The 17,698-nt window shown below is 45.8% G+C and overlaps 1 protein-coding gene across 1 annotated transcript in view; it reads left to right on the top strand.

Annotated features, from left to right (window-relative positions):
* The window catches only part of LOC119173888 (uncharacterized), a 49,298-nt gene that overhangs the window by 1,990 nt on the left and 29,610 nt on the right, over nucleotides 1-17,698 (top strand). Inside the window, exons 3-9 of the mRNA XM_075894495.1 lie at nucleotides 848-959; nucleotides 6,802-6,952; nucleotides 8,795-8,887; nucleotides 9,364-9,522; nucleotides 11,665-11,736; nucleotides 14,917-14,985; nucleotides 15,970-16,249. Coding sequence (XP_075750610.1) covers nucleotides 848-959; nucleotides 6,802-6,952; nucleotides 8,795-8,887; nucleotides 9,364-9,522; nucleotides 11,665-11,736; nucleotides 14,917-14,985; nucleotides 15,970-16,249 — 936 coding nt within the window. The remainder of the gene's footprint in view (nucleotides 1-847; nucleotides 960-6,801; nucleotides 6,953-8,794; nucleotides 8,888-9,363; nucleotides 9,523-11,664; nucleotides 11,737-14,916; nucleotides 14,986-15,969; nucleotides 16,250-17,698) is intronic.

Here is a 17,698-nt window from a genome sequence, read left to right on the forward strand (position 1 = left end):
CAAAAACACTCCATTGCCAGGGCTAATGTGCAAAGCTGGCTGTGGCACCGCAGGCAGAAGCGGGGGCATTTATTTTCTCGTACTCGGCTTGCGCCTTGATGGGAAATTCGGAGCGGCTGCTGTACGGACTGTCTACTTCAGTGGGCGCGGCTGACAAGCAACGATGCTAAAGATTTTTGCGGACACCTTAAGCTTAGAGATTTGCTGTTAATAAATATAAATAAATAAATCTTTAGGTCACCCTAAACTTTCACTTCACTACCTGGTGATGCCACTCGTACACTTAGGCACTTGTTTGGTGTAGTGTAGTCATTGAGTAAACCTTATTTCGTAGTCTGCAGGCCTTCACGGGTCTCGGAGGCAGCGTAGAATGAAACGCGTGTTTGAGATCCGCTCCGCCAAGTGGCGCAACGATCCCAGGTTCTCAAAAGTGAACTCAATCCCTTAACCTTCATTAGTTATGCCGTGATGGACACCGGCATGACCACTTTCATGTTAAAATCCAAAATGCGGTGAAGACGTGATATAATGTACACGGTAAACTATTGCACCGTGTGACTTTCACCCGCTGAGACATCTTCGGTGAACTGAAGCATAAGGTATCCTGTGAGCGTGGTGCAATACTAAGTATCTAGAAGAAAGAGATTCAAACTTTTATGACCACTTTAATTAAGCATTCGCGACAAAACTGAACAATTTAAAAATATTTGGTTCTGATGGCTCATTCAGTTCATGGTGTTAGCGTAACAAATATTTTCACGTTATGTTTAAACTCACCACAAAGGCGTATCTTGTAAAAATTTTAGCAAGCTAATTAAAACTAATATTTACAACTGTCTTTCTGCAGGTTTTATTTTAGCTGACCACGGCTTCGACGTGTGGCTGGGCAACGTTAGGGGCACCCAATATTCTAGTCACAAATGGCTGAGCAAAAAAAACGAAGCCTTTTGGGATTTCAGGTAATTCTATATTACCTATAATGTAAATGCAAGGTCAAAGACGGTAGCAGCGTCGGTACAGAAGCAGCAAGAGCAGGCCGAGTATACGGGCAGCGTCGCAGCAGCAACCAGGCAGCCTTAGCTCGCACCTCGCGCCAACGTGTCGATGTCGCTGCACTAGTGGGCATTCCTCTTCACTACATTTCGTCCCCATCGGAAAAGAAGCCATCCTGGCGACTCACGGAAAACAGAGTACGAGCGGATTGTAATAAGGATCCAACCGCTATACGTGAACGGTTTCACGGCCCCAAAAGCGCTGGTCTGTGGATGGCGTAACGGGTTCGACGATGTAGTTAACAGGTGAAGTCTGTGAGACAATGCGGTAGGGTACTTGGTATTTTGAAACAAGCTTCGAGGAAAGGCCTGTAGGGACAGCGGGAACCCAAAGACACACAAGAGTGTCCAGAACAAAATAAGGGTACGGCTGGTTATCGTCACGTCGAGATTTTTGTCTCCGTTGGTCGGTGGTTGTAAACGAAAGGGCGAGCTTACGGCGTTCTTCGGCGCGGCGGGCAGCTTCCGAGATAGGCGTAGACTCAGAGGAATCGGTGTGGTAGGGTAGAATAGTATCTAGTGTGGTGGAAGGGTCTCGACCATATAACAGGAAGAATGGCGAAGAGCCCGTAGTCGCCTGTGGAGCAGTGTTGTATGCGTACGTCCCAAAAGGCAGAATGAGGTCTTAATCGGAGTGTTCTGAGGCAACATACTTAGATAGCATGTCCCCTAGGGTACGGTTGAATCTTTCCGTCAATTCATTCGTCTGCGGATGGCAGGCGGTGGTAGTCCGGTGAGTGATACGGCATTCGGCAAGCAGTGCGTTGACGAATTCAGAGAGGAATAGACGTTCTGTGTCGCTGAGAAGTTAATGTGGTGCGCCGTGCTGGAGAATGAAGTTCCGCAGGAGAAAAGATGATACGTCGTGTGCTGTGGCAGCAGGCAAAGCGGCTGTTTCCGCGTATTGCGTCAAGTAGTCGACAGCGACAACGATACAACGGTTTCCGGAAGCCGTGAATGGTAGAGGCTCATACAGATCAATTCCAACGCGGTCGAAAGGCCTGGCTGGGCAAGGGATTGGCTGGATCGGACCACAGGCGTGATGAGGGAGAGCTTTGCGTCGTTGGCACTGAGGGCATGACTGAATGTATTTGCGCACAAAGGTGTACATGCCTCGCCAATAAAACCGGGAGAAAAGCCGAGCGTGTGTTTTGAAGACGCCTGCATATGCGCACTGAGGGTCAGTGTGGAAAGCTGAACATATTGCAGCACGAAGATGTCGAGGTATGACGATTAACCACTTTCGGCCGTAGAACTTGTAATTCCTATGATAAAGGAGGCCATCGCGGACCTCAAAAAGAGTCGCTTGACGGCGCAACATTTGAGAGGATGGAGAAGTCGACGGGTCTGAAAGGAATCGCAGAAGAGTGCTGATCCAGTCATGCTTACGTTGCTCAGACGCCATGTCGGAGTTTTCTGGGAACGCAACCATTTCGTAAACGGCAGATAGACATGCAGAGCTATAGGAGGACACAGGTGAACGTGATAGGGCGTCGGCATCAATGTGACGTCGGCCAGACCTGTAGACAACACGCATGTCGAACTCTTGCAACCGCAAAGCCTAGCGAGCTAAACGGCTGGAGGGGTCTTTCAATGAGGATAACCAGCGAAGCGCTTGGTGATCGGTGGCTACGTCGAAGGGGTGACCATATAGGTACAGTCTAAATTCACCTAGAGCCCATATAATTGCCGTAAACTCCTTCTCTGTCACAGAATAGTTCTTCTCCGCTTTGGTGAGGGTATGGCTTGCGTATGCGACTACGTACTCCTCGAATCCCGATTTGCGCGGCGCGAGCACGGCGCCGAGTCCAACACCGCTGGCATCGGTGTGTACCTCAGTCGGAGCAGTCGGGTCAAAGTGACGCAAAATTGGCGGCGAGGTCAACAGGCGGCGCAACTTTTCGAAAGCATCGTCACAGGCGGGTGACCAAGCGTAACTTTTCGAGTCACTGCGCAGAACTTCAGTCAAGGGGGCGGCTATCATCGCAAAATTCCGAATAAAGCGGCGGAAATAGAAAGCTGCGCAGATCCTTCAGAGACGCAGGTTTAGGGAACTCTGCAACTGCCCGAAGCTTGGCGGTGTCAGGAAGAATACCGTCTTTAGAGACAACATGGCCGAGGATGGTGAGCTGATTTGCGCCGAATCGGCATTTCTTCAGGTTGAGCTGAAGGCCGGCGTCAGTTAGGCACTGCAGTACTTCATCTAGCCTGCGGAGTTGCGTTGGAAAATCTGGTGAATATATAACTACGTCATCCAAATAGCACAGGCATGTTTTCCACTTCAAGCCACGCAAAAGATTGTCCATCATTCGCTCGAATGTTGAGGGCACGTTGCAAAGACCAAAAGGCATGACACAGAATTCGTAAAGGCCATCAGGTATGACAAAGGCCGTCTTAGGCTGATCTTCAGGTGCCAGAGGGACTTGCTAGTAGCCACTCCGTAGGTCAATAGAAGAGAAGTACTCCGCACCTTAGAGGCAGTCAAGAGCATCGTCGATTCTCGGTAAGGGATAGACGTCCTTTCGAGTTATTTTGTTAAGACGATGGTAGTCAACACAGAAGTGAATTGACCCGTCCTTCTTCTTAACGAGAACGACTGGAGATGCCCAAGGGCTATTCGAAGGCTGGATGACGCCACGCTTGAGCATGTCAGCAACTTGGTCATCGATAACCTGGCGCTCGGCTGCGGACACGCGTTAGGGTCTTTGAAGCAATGGCGAATGGGTACCCGTATTGATGTGGTGACACACAGCGGACGTGCGGCCGAGGGGAGTATGCTGGCTCTGAGCTATGTAAGGTTCAACCACCACGCTCGTGGCTTGGAAAACCCTTGACCATTTTTTGCTGTAAATATGTGTAAATAGTGCCATAAACCTGTTTGTTTTTCGTATCCTCTTCTTGTCAGCGTTTGTTTCCTCCACCTGGTTACACCACGCTACCACAAGAGACCGGGTAGACCCCCATTCACAACAGCAGAACAAGCAGCTGCTGGCGTGACGTGCTCTGCGCTGGCTGTACGAAGTGATATACTTGCTTTTGGCGCCATAACTTTTTTGAGCAAGCGGCAGAGTCTGGCACTGATCACTGAAACTGCGGCACAAGAGTCGACAAGAGCGAGTGCGGCGACGCCGTCCACATATACGTCGAGAACATTCGTTGGGGAAGAGAGAGGCCTTGTTCTTTCCGCGGGCGACGCAGTTCCTGCCTATGGAACTGCGGCAATCAGTTTTCCCGCTCCGGCGATGAAGGACGACGACGCATCGGTGTTGGCGAGTGGCGTCGAGGTGATGGCGAGCGGCGGTTAACAGGAGGGCGGTGGTCGGCGTACGATGACATCTGGTCAAGGGGCTGAGAGCCTGTGAACGACGGGCGCGGTGGCACATAAGGGGCAGGTTCGAAGCTCTGGTAGTATACAAGGACGCGTCGACGGCAGTATCACGCTAAGTGGCCAGGTAGACCACAGGCAAAGCATATTGGCCTATTGTCGAGTGTACGCCATTGTCCACTACTCTAGAGTGACCTTGGCTGAGTGAACCGAGGAGTAGATCGCGGTGACACGGCTGATGGCAATGACGTAAAAGTCTGAAGAGGTGGTCGAGCAGCCACTTCAGCGTAGCTTAGAGGTGCATTTACCTCAGTATAGGCAACAGGGATCGTCAACGGTGAAGTGTCACGGGCAGATGGCAGAGCCACACAAACTTGCTCCTGGATGGTCTGGCGAATGTTTGCTGGAAGAGGTGACTGTGGTTGGCCGACTGTAGATAGCAGCAATAGCTCACGAGCGACTTCAGCACGAAGAAACTCCTTGATCTGCAATAGCATGGACTCAAGGTAAGAGGTGGTGGTTAGGCTTGAGAGTGTGTCATCCGCGACGTCAGGGCGTCGCGTGAGAAGACGCTGTCATCGGAGCTCGTCGAAAGTCTGACACAACTCGATGAGCTCAGAGGCAGTGACAGGGTTCTTCGAGAGCAGCATTTGAAAGGTGTCGTCGGAAATGCCTTTCATGATATGTCACACCTTGTTCGATTCCGTCATCGTCGGGTCGAAACGCCGGCAGAGGTCGAGTATGTCCTCGATGTAGCTAGTGAATGTCTCACCAGTTTATGCCATGTCGGGTTCTCGCAAGAGCTGGGCACCGGGACAGCCCCTGCGTGGCGAAGCCGGTGAGGGTGTGAAGACAGCGTCGTCAGGCATGACGGACGGCAGCTTTCGGCTACGCAGTTCTAGGACTGGGGAAGGTCGCAGCACTCTCCACCAAAATATAATGTAAATGTAAGGTCAAAGGTGGCAGCAGCGTCGGTACAGAAGCAGCAAGAGCAGGCCGAGTATACGGGCAGCGTCGCAGCAGCAACCAGGCAGCCTTAGCTCACGCTTCGCGCCAACGTGTCGATGCCGCTGCCGTAGTGGGCATTCCTCTTCACTGCATAACATATAATATTATTTTAACATTAAACTCGACTGAATTTTATTTATGTGGCTCTCCTGTTAGGATTATTTCATACCTTCTGTCATAGAACCCGGTTGGTGCAAAAATAGGCACGTGTGTGTCTAATAGCAATCGCAATAGTAGCTGCAAAAATAATGAATTTTTACTATTATTTATTCTCTAATTGATCAGCCTATTTTAGGGACACTGCGGGAAAAGGCACTTGATGAAATCTTCAGCAGAGGCGGTCTGGTGTCTCCTGATGTCATATCTGCCTGCAGATTTCCTGATATGTATGTTAATCACCAGCCTTTAGCCACTATTGTTATACATTGTGTTTTGGTTCCTTGACATATTGCGTTACTATACCGCACAGGCCGTTATTGTTCACAAGTAAATCCTAAAGCACGCAGCTGTCAGTGACTTAAGTATATTCTCACAAAATCTGGTGTTATACTCGAGTGAGTCAGTGAGAGATGTACTGTGACATTCAAGGTTCACCTATTATTTTTTTTATGTCTTGAACACGGATGCTTTTCCCACGCTGCAACGCCATTACTTCAGTTACACCGTGCATAAATCTTTAAAATGTAAAATGTTAAATTACGCACTTACATAAATACATCGAGAAAGCCGCGATGTTTGCCAAGAAATACAATTTCGATGTTGTCCTTTCTGCATTTGTTTTCGTATGCTTACGTCATCACTTTCTGTTGTGAATGCTATGCTACGGGGCTACTGTACAACCGCGGCTACGTTTGTGTAGAGCACGCGAGCAGCCAGTTTTCACTCTCTGGGGCGAAACCTGGAGGCAGTATGAGGCTCTGATTTGGTCAGCCTGACAACTAGGCCACGCATGTTCCTGAGACCACTTCCGAGTCAGAAACTGGGGGGGGGGGGGTTAGAAAAAGTGGGTAACGATTTAGAGTACTTGGTACTCTACTATGGGAGAGCCTAAAGCCGTCCCGATGAAGGAAGCGACCGCAACGAGACGGTTAAACGGTTCTCAAGAAACTGACCCAAGGTTTCGCCCCACACAGCAAAAACCGTCTGCTCGCACGCTCTACACAGACGTGGCTGTGGCTCTGCATATGCGCCATCTCTTCCTGTCCCCATCGTCATCGTTCATTCCTCTTTCTTTCCCCCTTCCCTTATCCCCTGTGTAGAGTAGCAAGCTGGAGCGAACTAGCTCAGGTCGATCTCTCTGCCTTTTAATAAAATCTCCCTCTCCCTCTTTTAATGTTGTGAACGAAATTCGGATAAAGTGTTACACATTTTTGTCGAGCACCATCTTGGCAAGATTTTTACCCGTCGATGTTTCAGCATTGACGAAATGGCCGCGTACGACTTACCTGCCCAACTGGACTGGGTCTTGAAGACGACGCAGCAGTCCTCACTGCAGTACGTAGGGTGGTCCCAGGGATGTGCCATTTTGTTTGCCTTGCTTGCTGAGAGACCCGAATACAACAAGAAGGTGAGAATGACTACAATATGTCATAATTACGACGCGCTTCACCAAAACTATCAATCGGTGTTAAGAATGGATTCAACGTAGTCTTGTTGATATATTATGTTTATTCACAAAACCTTAACTCCAAACCCAGATTGCCATTCCCTGCCAAGTAAAGCTTCTCACTTTTAGTTATCAAGGAGACATTCGACGTTCAGCAGCTATAGTACACACGGGACGAACCGAGGACGAGGAGGAGAGGAAATAAGCGGAAGTACAGGGAAGTTAGTTCTTAGACCAGCTGGCTACCTTGTGCTGGGGAAGAGGGTAAGGAGTATAAAAGATGATAGAAGAGAGATTTTGCAAAAATAAAGAGAGAGAAAATAAAAGATAGCGAAAGAGGAAAAAAAACAAAATTAAACAGAATACGAAACTAAAGTGTCGAGCTCACACCCTATATGCGTGCCACCCCAATATGCTATTTTGCTAAGACCTTTCAGATTTACTGGACTGTATGCTCTCCGGCGCACCTAGCAGGTCAATTTTACAGTGTAAACTATTGAGGCCTGCTTCGATATGCGCCGGGCGTTCATCGTGTTCGTCAGTCTGAATTTTCGCCGATTTTCTGAGCGCTTACTACTAATCTTGCAATGTTCAATGTTTCAATTCTAACTCTCTTCGTGAACTATGGCATCATCTATTTGGTTGTATACAATTTAGCTGTCACCTCTACTGCATCTGCAACGAATATTGTAGGCGTTTGGAAAGTTTATTTTTAGTTTAACTTCCCATTGCTCCACCGCTCGCCATATACCGGTGAACATACCAGCCGTGCTAAATATTTAGCTATTCTAGCACGCTAACATGTAAATGAGCTTGGCAGGGTGCCATATTGCTCGCGCTCTCCAGTTAAAGGTGCACGCCCTCACAATCAGCACAGACCGAAACTTGAGGCGCAGGACCATTTTCCAAAATGAAGACATTGGCAGTCGCGTGGTATTCCCCACGTGGTACTGCTACGTATACGGGCCTTCTATACATTTCGCTTTCATCGAAACCCGAGTGCCGCGGCCGGGATCGAACCCACGACCTTCACGTCAGCAGCTGAGCGCCGTAACCACAACACCATCACTTCCGAATCAGAGAGAGAGACTCTTTATATATTAAAAAAACAAAATTTTGCCGGCTTCTATATACCGTTGGCATGCTGCTCTCTATAGGAATGGGAAGAGGGACTAAATGGTTTCAGAACAGAGTAAAGAAAACAATGATGAAAACGAATATAGACAGATACGAAATGCGCAAGTGAATCTGATGAAAGTATTTAGAGTTAGAGTGTCAGCTAGGTTACGATTTTGTGATGTGAATTGTTCAATCATTACATCGATTCTATGACACTGCAGACTGATTGTGCCACTTCCTTCCTCAACGAAAGATTTGCGCTTGGCCTTACGATCAAATGGTGCAACTCCTCCTCTGAATGACACAGAAGTTAGAGGGTACCCATAGTTCGGTGCTTTTAACTTTCGTGTGTCTTTCCATTTCGAAATAAATGCACGGGAATCACTGCATCTTCTCGCCGCTCGATTGTTTGATTGATTGATTGATTGATTGATTGATTGATTGATTGATTGATTGATTGATTGATTGATTGATTGATTGATTGATTGATTGATTGATTGATTGATTGATATGTGTGGTTTAACGTCTCAAAACCACCATATGGTTATGAGAGACGCCGTAGTGGAGGGCTCCGGGAATTTCGACCACCTGGGGTTCTTTAACGTACACCCAAATCTGAGCGCACGGGCTTCTCGCCGCTCGAGTGCCATGATATTTTTTTTTGTGTGTGTGTGTGTGCAACAGGTTCAACTTTTCCACGCTATTGCACCAGCTGTACTTCTGGGACATATGACGTCACCGATGAAGCGTCTCGAGCCGATATCCAAACAAATTTACGTAAGTATCCCATTTATTGCATTGCTTTTCTTTTTGTGTTTTCCTACGAATTGGTTGTTCTCCAATATGCGGGGCCTATATGTTCTCGTTTAATCCGCTGTCTGAAGTCTTCGACGGTTCTCGAGCATAGGCGATCTATAAGGTATAGAGCAGCACAAAAACATTGGCAGCTTAGTCAAATTTATATTGTCCGTGTTTTTTATTGTCCCTTTATGTGAGGAGTGACACAATAGTGTTCCTTGCTACAGTCGCTCCTCGCCATTCACAGTCTTAAGACACCGAGGAGGACATCACCTTTCACGGTTGCTTCGCTTACAAGTGTCAAGACATGAGCAGGTTTTCAAAAGAATTAGTTAATAGACTAATAATGTTCTTGTGACAAGCAGGAAGCTTGGCTTATCCGTTATTGCTTAGTAAATACCACGGTGTAAGATGCAAACAATTTATAAATACGCATGCTTTTTTTTTTCTTTCAGAAAGCCGGCCAATTCGTACTCGGGGGATCATTGCTGGGAAAACATCTTCCATTTATCGATACAATGAAGCAGCTCGCGTGCAATCCAGTTATACCAAGCATTTCCTGCACGGCGGCTTTTATTTTCGTCAATAGAGGGTACCCCATCGACATAAACATGGTAACCTTACAACTTATCAGCCAAGTTTTGAAAGTATATTCTCCACGTTATCTTTTCAGCACTAACTAGTGTGTACTCAACTACAAGTGGGCAGACATTTCTACCTACATAAAATAGTTGTTATTTAGCCTCCTGATTTTTCTACGGAGTGTGCAAACAAGTTTCCCACGGGGATGCTTTGAAGGGGAAGAATAAAAAAACTTTCATTTCCATCTAATTTTTCTTCACTCATAATAGCCCATGTTTTCCTAGTTTTAGGCAGATACAATTTCATTTGGTATTGAAATTTCTCGTTCTTCGGCCATTTTTAATGCATCAGTTATTTGCTTGCCATTAGAACTAGCATATGGTACAGTGGCAGCATTATTCCCGAAATCCACAAACGATAACTGAACGCATTAGTTCGTATGTATAATTCATAGAATCAGTTTCAGGTTTTTCGGTTATTGTTTAATTACTTATTTTACGTTTGCTCAGATCCACACAAAGAAGGCTGCATTTGAGGAGGGTTGTAATAAAGCTGTATTTGTAGGCAAGTAGCGATATTACCATCACTGCTATTTTTATCAATACTACTATTATTAGGATTTAGAAAGTTAATGAATGCTGAACTTGCTGGGGCAAGTTTGGCAAATAAAAATGCAAGCGAAGGCGAAGTCAGTGAAACCCAATCCGTTATCAGTTCACACACGATACGCTTCCCTTGTTGTGCGTCAACCTAGTTTATTATCAGCGGAGATTTTCCCACGTGGACAGCGTGATGAGGACTAAGTTGTTAATTGAAAATTATCCCCGCCCACTCCACAAAAGATTCTGCTAACTCGCCTGTAGCCTGCCGCTTTAAATTACTGAAGATGTCTCACTTGGAACAACCGTCGAGGAAGTCAACACAAGGAGTGCTCAGCGTATTATAAATGTGTAGAGAACTGTTTTGTACTTGTAACACTTATATTTTATTGAGTACACAATTTATAAAACGGTTCCTTTTGGTAGGGAGATATGCCAATCTGTGTGATTACGCACACACACATTCTGGATGTATATTCTCAGAAAGAGAATACGTGAATACCGGCAGAGAATGAAAACTCAACGCGCAATATGCAACACCTACACACGGGTGCTAATGAATTTAGTGCGTCACATTTCAAACACTGCTCAGTCGCTCTAGACGCTGAAACTCGAAGCGGGAGTTGCTCTCTTGAAAATATTATATTTGTGTCTTTCATAGGCTAGCAAGCCAAATAAAAAGAAATCTCCCCTTGACTTAAAAACTATGTTTCCATCAATGACGCTTCACAAATTTCTGACAAAAAAAAGTTACTTTATACTCGCAGTTCAAGACCATGTCACACCTCCATATTCCCATTTCTTTACATTTGCGAGTCTTTTAATATTTATTAAGCCCTAACAGAACACGCTCAAACGATGGTTACTAAATGTCTGGACGCATCTGTACATTCAGTTCACGAACTATAAACGCGTTTGACAGAAATCTGGCTGACTTGATGAAAGTTTTTAGGTGATGAGTTGGAACACGACAGACACCCAATATAATTTCGAACATGGCATTCACAAGTCAACCAAAAAGAGGGAGCAAAAAAAAAGAGGAATCTCGCTTCGTGAAGTTTGGTTCGATTAAGAGAAGAACGTAGAAAGGACGCCCTTCTTTCTGTCCTTGAGCATCCTCGAAACTGATAGAACGCTGTCGTTGAAGGTCCTTTCTATCCTGTGTTCTTCTCTTAACCATATCCGCGCTCCCCGAAGCATGATGTCGAACCATCTAGCCCGTATTTTACCGTATTGAAAAGAAAGAGGGACATTGTTTCGTGTACCGCTTCAGTCAAACCATCAGCCGAACAGAAATGTGTCCCAAAATTTCGGGGATACATGAAACTTAGGTATTACGTCAATTCCACCATGTGCTAGGAGCATAGTATAAAATTTCTACATCTCTGGTCACGTTTCATCAATTTAACGTCACTTGATGAGACCCAGCACCCAAGCAAACCATAATATTGAAGAACCAGCTTTCAGTATGCGGAAGTAACAGTCTACTTCATGAATACAGCTAAATATGAACTGACCCGGAATAGCAACCTTCGCAATATGACCTTCACAACCTGCTCTTTGGTTTCTCCACAGACGAGGCTACCTGTGTATATGGGCAACACACCATCTGGAACATCTATGCGAAATCTGCTCCACTACGCTCAGGTATGCGCTTGCTTGTGAGCCCGCGCACGAGCTTTTTCGTCTTGATAACCTACATAATTTATAGAGACGTGCGTGGGAGAAAAATACCGATTTCCCCGGTGCAAATGTGAAAACAGCAAACAAAGAACAAGAAATTGACAGATCCCGTGTACATTCGTAATCGACATTGCGCGAAGCATGCGGAAGGAAGGTGAACGCGCTGTAATTTTTTATTGAGCGACCCGTCATGAAATGACGCTGAATACCTGTATAAATGTTGCACGCACAGAGATATGTTGAAGAGTTGCGAATGTTTATTTGACACGTTGTTTGCATTTGCGCAACCATTCCAGCAGGAACATGAGTATTAGCAACACCGAAGCGATAAGCTGATATGAAGCACTGGTGCTCGCGAGAATGGTAGACCTAGCAACATAAGTCAATTTCAGCGCATGACATCTAACCAAAATTGACGTTAATTTGACGAAACGGCTGTATCATAGGAGTACATATGTAAAGTTTACGAAATTGAATAGCCAGCACTGCAACCACAATTGACGTTTGACGAACATTAGGGTTCATGTGAATAGCTTGAAGACCTGGCGTGGCTCTGTGGTTGAATAATTCATTGCCGCGCAGAATGCTGGTGTTTGGTTTCTGTTTTAACTCTCATATTTATTATTTGCATTTCTCGGGACAACGCTGCCAATGTCAGTATTTTTATAAGGTTCACGTGTTAACATTGCAGGTGTCTGTTCTCATCGTTCCTGGGTAAACATAAAATTGGTTTTATTGTATATTCACGTAGCTATCTGTAACGAGAATTAGTACTGCTTTGCGAATCGTGGGTCGTGCTATTGATTGCGCGCGCTTGTGTGTGTGTGTCGTGACAATCTGAAAGCTTACTGCATTATTGCTTCCCTGTGTACAGCGGACCGTGTTACTGGTCGCGTGTAAACTTTGTATTCAAACTCTGCACTGTACCATTCCTGCCCTGGCTGCCAAAGGGTGGCTGGCAGTATTGAATAAATAAATAAATAAATAAATAAATAGATAAATAAATAAATAAATAAATAAATAAATAAATAAATAAATAAATAAATAAAACTGTCAATCACCTGTGGCACATACCCGTGGGTATGTGCCACAGGTCTGGCGGAAAGTATTCGGTGATGTACGCCACGCGATTGTGACATTGTTCATGTCTTAGCACGTCATATTCGTCAAACCATCTTATTATGTTTCGTTCACGCCAAGTTAAGGGGTGATCACGATCACGATAACACCCAGACGTAAGCCGATAGATGGCTAGATGGAGCGACAGACAGACAGACAGACAGACAGACAGACAGACAGACAGACAGACAGACAGACAGACAGACAGACAGACAGACAGACAGACAGACAGACAGACAGAGGGATCGACGGAGGGACGGATGGACGGGCGGATGGACGGACGGATGGACGGACGGATGGACGGACGGATGAATGAATGGATTGATGGATGCACGGATGGACGAACGGACAGGTGGATGGACGGACGGATGGACGGACGGATGGACGGACGGATGAATGAATGGATTGATGGATGCACGGATGGACGAACGGACAGGTGGATGGATGGATGGATGGATGGATGGATGGATGGATGGATGGATGGATGGATGGATGGATGGATTGATGGATGGATGGATGGATGGATGGATGGATGGATGGATGGATGGATGGATGGATGGATGGATGGATGGGCAGACGGACGGATGGACGGACGGGCGGACATGCCAACAGCTTTGCGCGGCTAACGGGGTTTAGCGCTGCTTCCAGGATCGAAGGCACGGCTGCTTTCTCCATCTCACGTGGTTTCGCAGCACCACCTCCAAGATCAGCCCACATTGGACCAAGCGACGAGCTCGTGTGATAGCGACATCGTGCAGTGTCACGTATGTGACGTCCCAGTGATGTCATATTAGGGGCCACGCACTTTGAGTCCCAGAGCGCCGGCGTCTTTCATTCGTCATGTGCTGCTGCCTGGTGGTGTCGTGATGGTCGATTTGCTTTAGCGCAAGAGACCACTTTTTTGTCGCCACCATCTCAGCGCTCGAACCATGGTGACAGAGAGCGGACAACGGACTGCATAAAGGCAGTGGATCTCTGCCTTGCAGTGAAGTGCCGGTGGGGGATTTCTGTTCTGCGTAGTTGAACAATAAAGAACCACCGCGTGCGCGTCAACTAGAAGTGCACTGTATCCTTCAACCCTCCCCACGTTTCACGCTATAGCCGAGCTGAAATGGTCTTCCCTATAAGCTTTGCTCCTCCGCGGTTTTGTAGCTCAAGCTCGACTCGCGCGGAAAGCAGACTCGGTGCAGTGGCAACGCGGACTGTCTCCATTGGTGTTTGCGACCTACTACGCTATGACGACGTGCTAGCATGATGATTTCTGCCATTGCCCCGTCTTGAGGACACTGACGCCGCCCCTGATGGTCACATTTCGTGCTTGATGAAGCATGTGAAGCTTTCGCTTCATAACATGAAATGCCACCAAAAAGAAGGTCAAGGAGTTTTTCTCGCACAGCAATGCGAGTGTTCCTCGAAATACTATCGTGTTGTCAGTGCACTGACAATATGCTTCGAAACGTACTACGCCTCCACCTCCTTATGGTGCAATGATTTCTTATCACAATATCACAGGGTAGCCAGCTGGTCTGAGAACTGGCTAACCTCCCTATCCTTCCTCATTTATTCCTCCTCCTCTTCCTTATCACAATACCTATACTTTGGTGAGTGCCTATAGTTTGACCGCACATGTGCGCTCATAAGCATTGATTTAAATGTTGGTCATGCTCTTTCTACAAAGAAGCCGCTAGGGGCATGCGTAGAAAATGAAAAGTTTCGCTAATCTAGGAGGCTGAGCAGTGTACTTTCTTAGACGAAATCACTCACGCGGCGGAGACAGGGGCTGGCTTTATGTTACCATGTCTTTTTTTTTTAAGTTTCATGCAAACGGTAAAAGTGTAGCATATTCAGCTTATTGTCTAGGCCTATAGATTACGAAAACGTGTCTTCGGCGCACAATTACTCAAAACTAAGAACTGAGTAAACAACAGCAAGGAACCGCTGTGAGTTTAAGCTGACTTGAAGAACACTCTACTGCAGCTGTCATTTGTATACGAGTTCCCGCTTTCATTTCATAATTTGTTGCAGCTGACGAAGACAAAAAGGTTTCAAAAGTTTGACTGGGGAGCAAAAAAGAACTGGCAAGTGTACAAAAAGGTACGTATTTCCATGAAAGAGTTTTTGTTAAACAAAAATACTGGCTTTAATAAAACTACAATTTATTTCAGCACTAATGGCATTCAGGCCAAACACACTCTAGTGCGTCAAGAGCATTTTCTTTCACCTGTGTTTAGCCCTACAAATGTCTGAGGTACATTAATCGGACAACGTATTTCGATGGTAGTGACAAAATGAGCATGTTTTGGCCTTTCAACACAAATATTTACACTAGCTGCCAAATTACTTCAACAAAAGTGCAATCTATCATTCTCCGTGAGAGCACTGCACTATTTCCTTGTCATGCATGTCATATTTTCTGCTGTACTGTGCATGTGAACACCGATAGACCTGCCACGCTTTATACCTCCGCATATACAGAATATGAGCAGCTAGCAATCAGCAGCTTGACTTAATAAGTCACGCTTCCGCTGACATAACATCACTTTGTGGGCCAACCTTACTAATAGTACTTCCAGATTAGGTTTAATTGCATTTACTTCAACGAACAATTCTATAGGTATAGGCCTTCTTTTTTGTTAATGAAAACTGAAGCGGAAAGATCATCTCTCAAACTGGAGAGGGTCACGCGAATCTGTTTAGTGAACACCACACGACTGCCTTGCGAGCCCTCATATGGTGATCACACCGCAATTACACAGCTGAGTCATCGTCCCTTGTCAGTGCGACAACTGGCTCCATGATTGCAAGCGTTCTCTATCAAGTTCACAATGACTGATCATGAAGCGCGAAAATTCGACGCAGGACAGGAAAAGGCATTTGAAGCACGGCATTCGTCTTGGTGGCTTTCCTTGTCCTGTGTCAATTTTTCGCGCTACGGGATCAGTTATGCATTACCAATATGCCCAACTTCATACTCTTGTCAACTATGACGCCGACTCTAACTTTTTTTATTGATTTTTTGCGTAGGCCATAATGCAGTCTTAATTGGCGCTTTCACTTGGGGTGTTTTTTCTGTTACAGCTACTACCACCCAGGTACAACTTGAAAAAAGTCACAGCGCCAGTAGCCATCTACTGGGGCGACGGAGACGTGTTTGTCACACCTCGCGACGTAGCTCTCCTCGCAAAAAGACTGCCTAACGTTGTCCTCAACTACAAAGTGCCCATGCACGGCTTCACACACTTTGACGTCGTATGGAGTATCACCGCCTACAAACACCTCTACAAAAAGATTTTTGAAATGATGATGAAGTACACTAGTTCTGCACTGGCTGTGCTTTCTGCAGCCGAACTGTCAAATGGTTAAAATAAATGAAGAGCATCAAATACTTTCATCATGCTTAGCAAATGTATTAATTTATTTTTCAGGGGCTGCAGTTTTGTATTATTTACGCTGAGTTTAAGAGGTATGGGGAGAAACTGCATTCTGTAATGTCTAAATAATCGGTCTAGCTGCTATAAACTCTGAGCAAAGCTTTCTATTTTCGTTTCTTTTTTAGACATCACTGAGCTACTGGACCTATTCGACATGAATAAAAGTGTGCATTTTCAGGCCGTGGTCTAAAAGAGCCCCCCCCCCCCCCCAGAAAAAAGCCACAACAATAGCCATTTGGCCAAAGCTGTGTTACTGTGTGATATATTTCACATTCGCAATAAAAGGACTCCCAAGTTAAATTTGAGCCCCAAGTTGGTCACAGTGTGTAGCCCTATAAAATAAAATTAAATCTCTTCAACGGGCTTGCCAGTGACGTACGTGCCATTGTAGATTCATAATTTATCTCGACAACATTGTATCGTCAAACGGGGCCTCACTGGGTGCTTCGTGAAGAGTCACCTGTTACCTACGAGATTGGCCCGATTTGTCCATCGTCATCCACTCCTTCCAGTCATGTTGTTCACGTCACACGACTCCAACCCTACAACGCTTATGTAAACGATCTTTAAAGCTCCGTGACGGTGCTTTCGACAACGGGGGTAACTCTTCATGCCTGTGGAATCGCGCCATAACAGACCAAGGGGAGGGCGACAAAGACGATAGACTGGCGCGAGTTGATCGCATCAGCAGCGCTGCTCGCTCAACCAATTGAAAATACATCGTTACTTACTCAGTCTAGTGGATCTTTCTCGTAACAGTATTCCTTGTAAAACTTCATGGCGTGGTTTCAATATAATCAGGTGAGCTCACACAAGTGAATCGAGACCCTGCAGAAGAGACAGTTTTTTTTTTTTTAGAACGAATGCTCAACATTATGAGATTGCTGGACGGCTCTAACTATGCGGAAGGGCGAACAAGGGAATTAAGTCTTACATTTCGATGATGTCTGAGAATAAAGCACTTGTGTACAGTACTGTGAATGTCGGACACTATAGTTCGGTGCATCATCGCGCGGAAAAACACACTTCTATATAACACTAAAGCTCATGTTATTGTGCATCGCTTTCTCATGGTCAATGCTAAAAACTGGCCATTTAACGGTGCCGCACTTTCTAATGGCCAGGCTCAAAGGAGAATTCATAATGAAAAAAACTAATTTATCTCTTAGAGTTGAATTACAAGTTTGCAGCAACACTGAAATAGATAGATGACATGCGCAGAACATAAGACACAAGGGTAGAGCGTAGTCGTTGTGTGCAGCATGTAACTATTTCGGAAAAGATCCTGGCTGTAGTAGAGCACAATGGAGACAAGTGTGTTTGTCATTATCCTGAACAATGAACAATGATATATTGCTTAAGCAAGCAAAACAGAA

Source organism: Rhipicephalus microplus, chromosome 5 (genome assembly GCF_043290135.1).
Source record: "Rhipicephalus microplus isolate Deutch F79 chromosome 5, USDA_Rmic, whole genome shotgun sequence".
Lineage (NCBI taxonomy): Eukaryota > Metazoa > Arthropoda > Arachnida > Ixodida > Ixodidae > Rhipicephalus > Rhipicephalus microplus.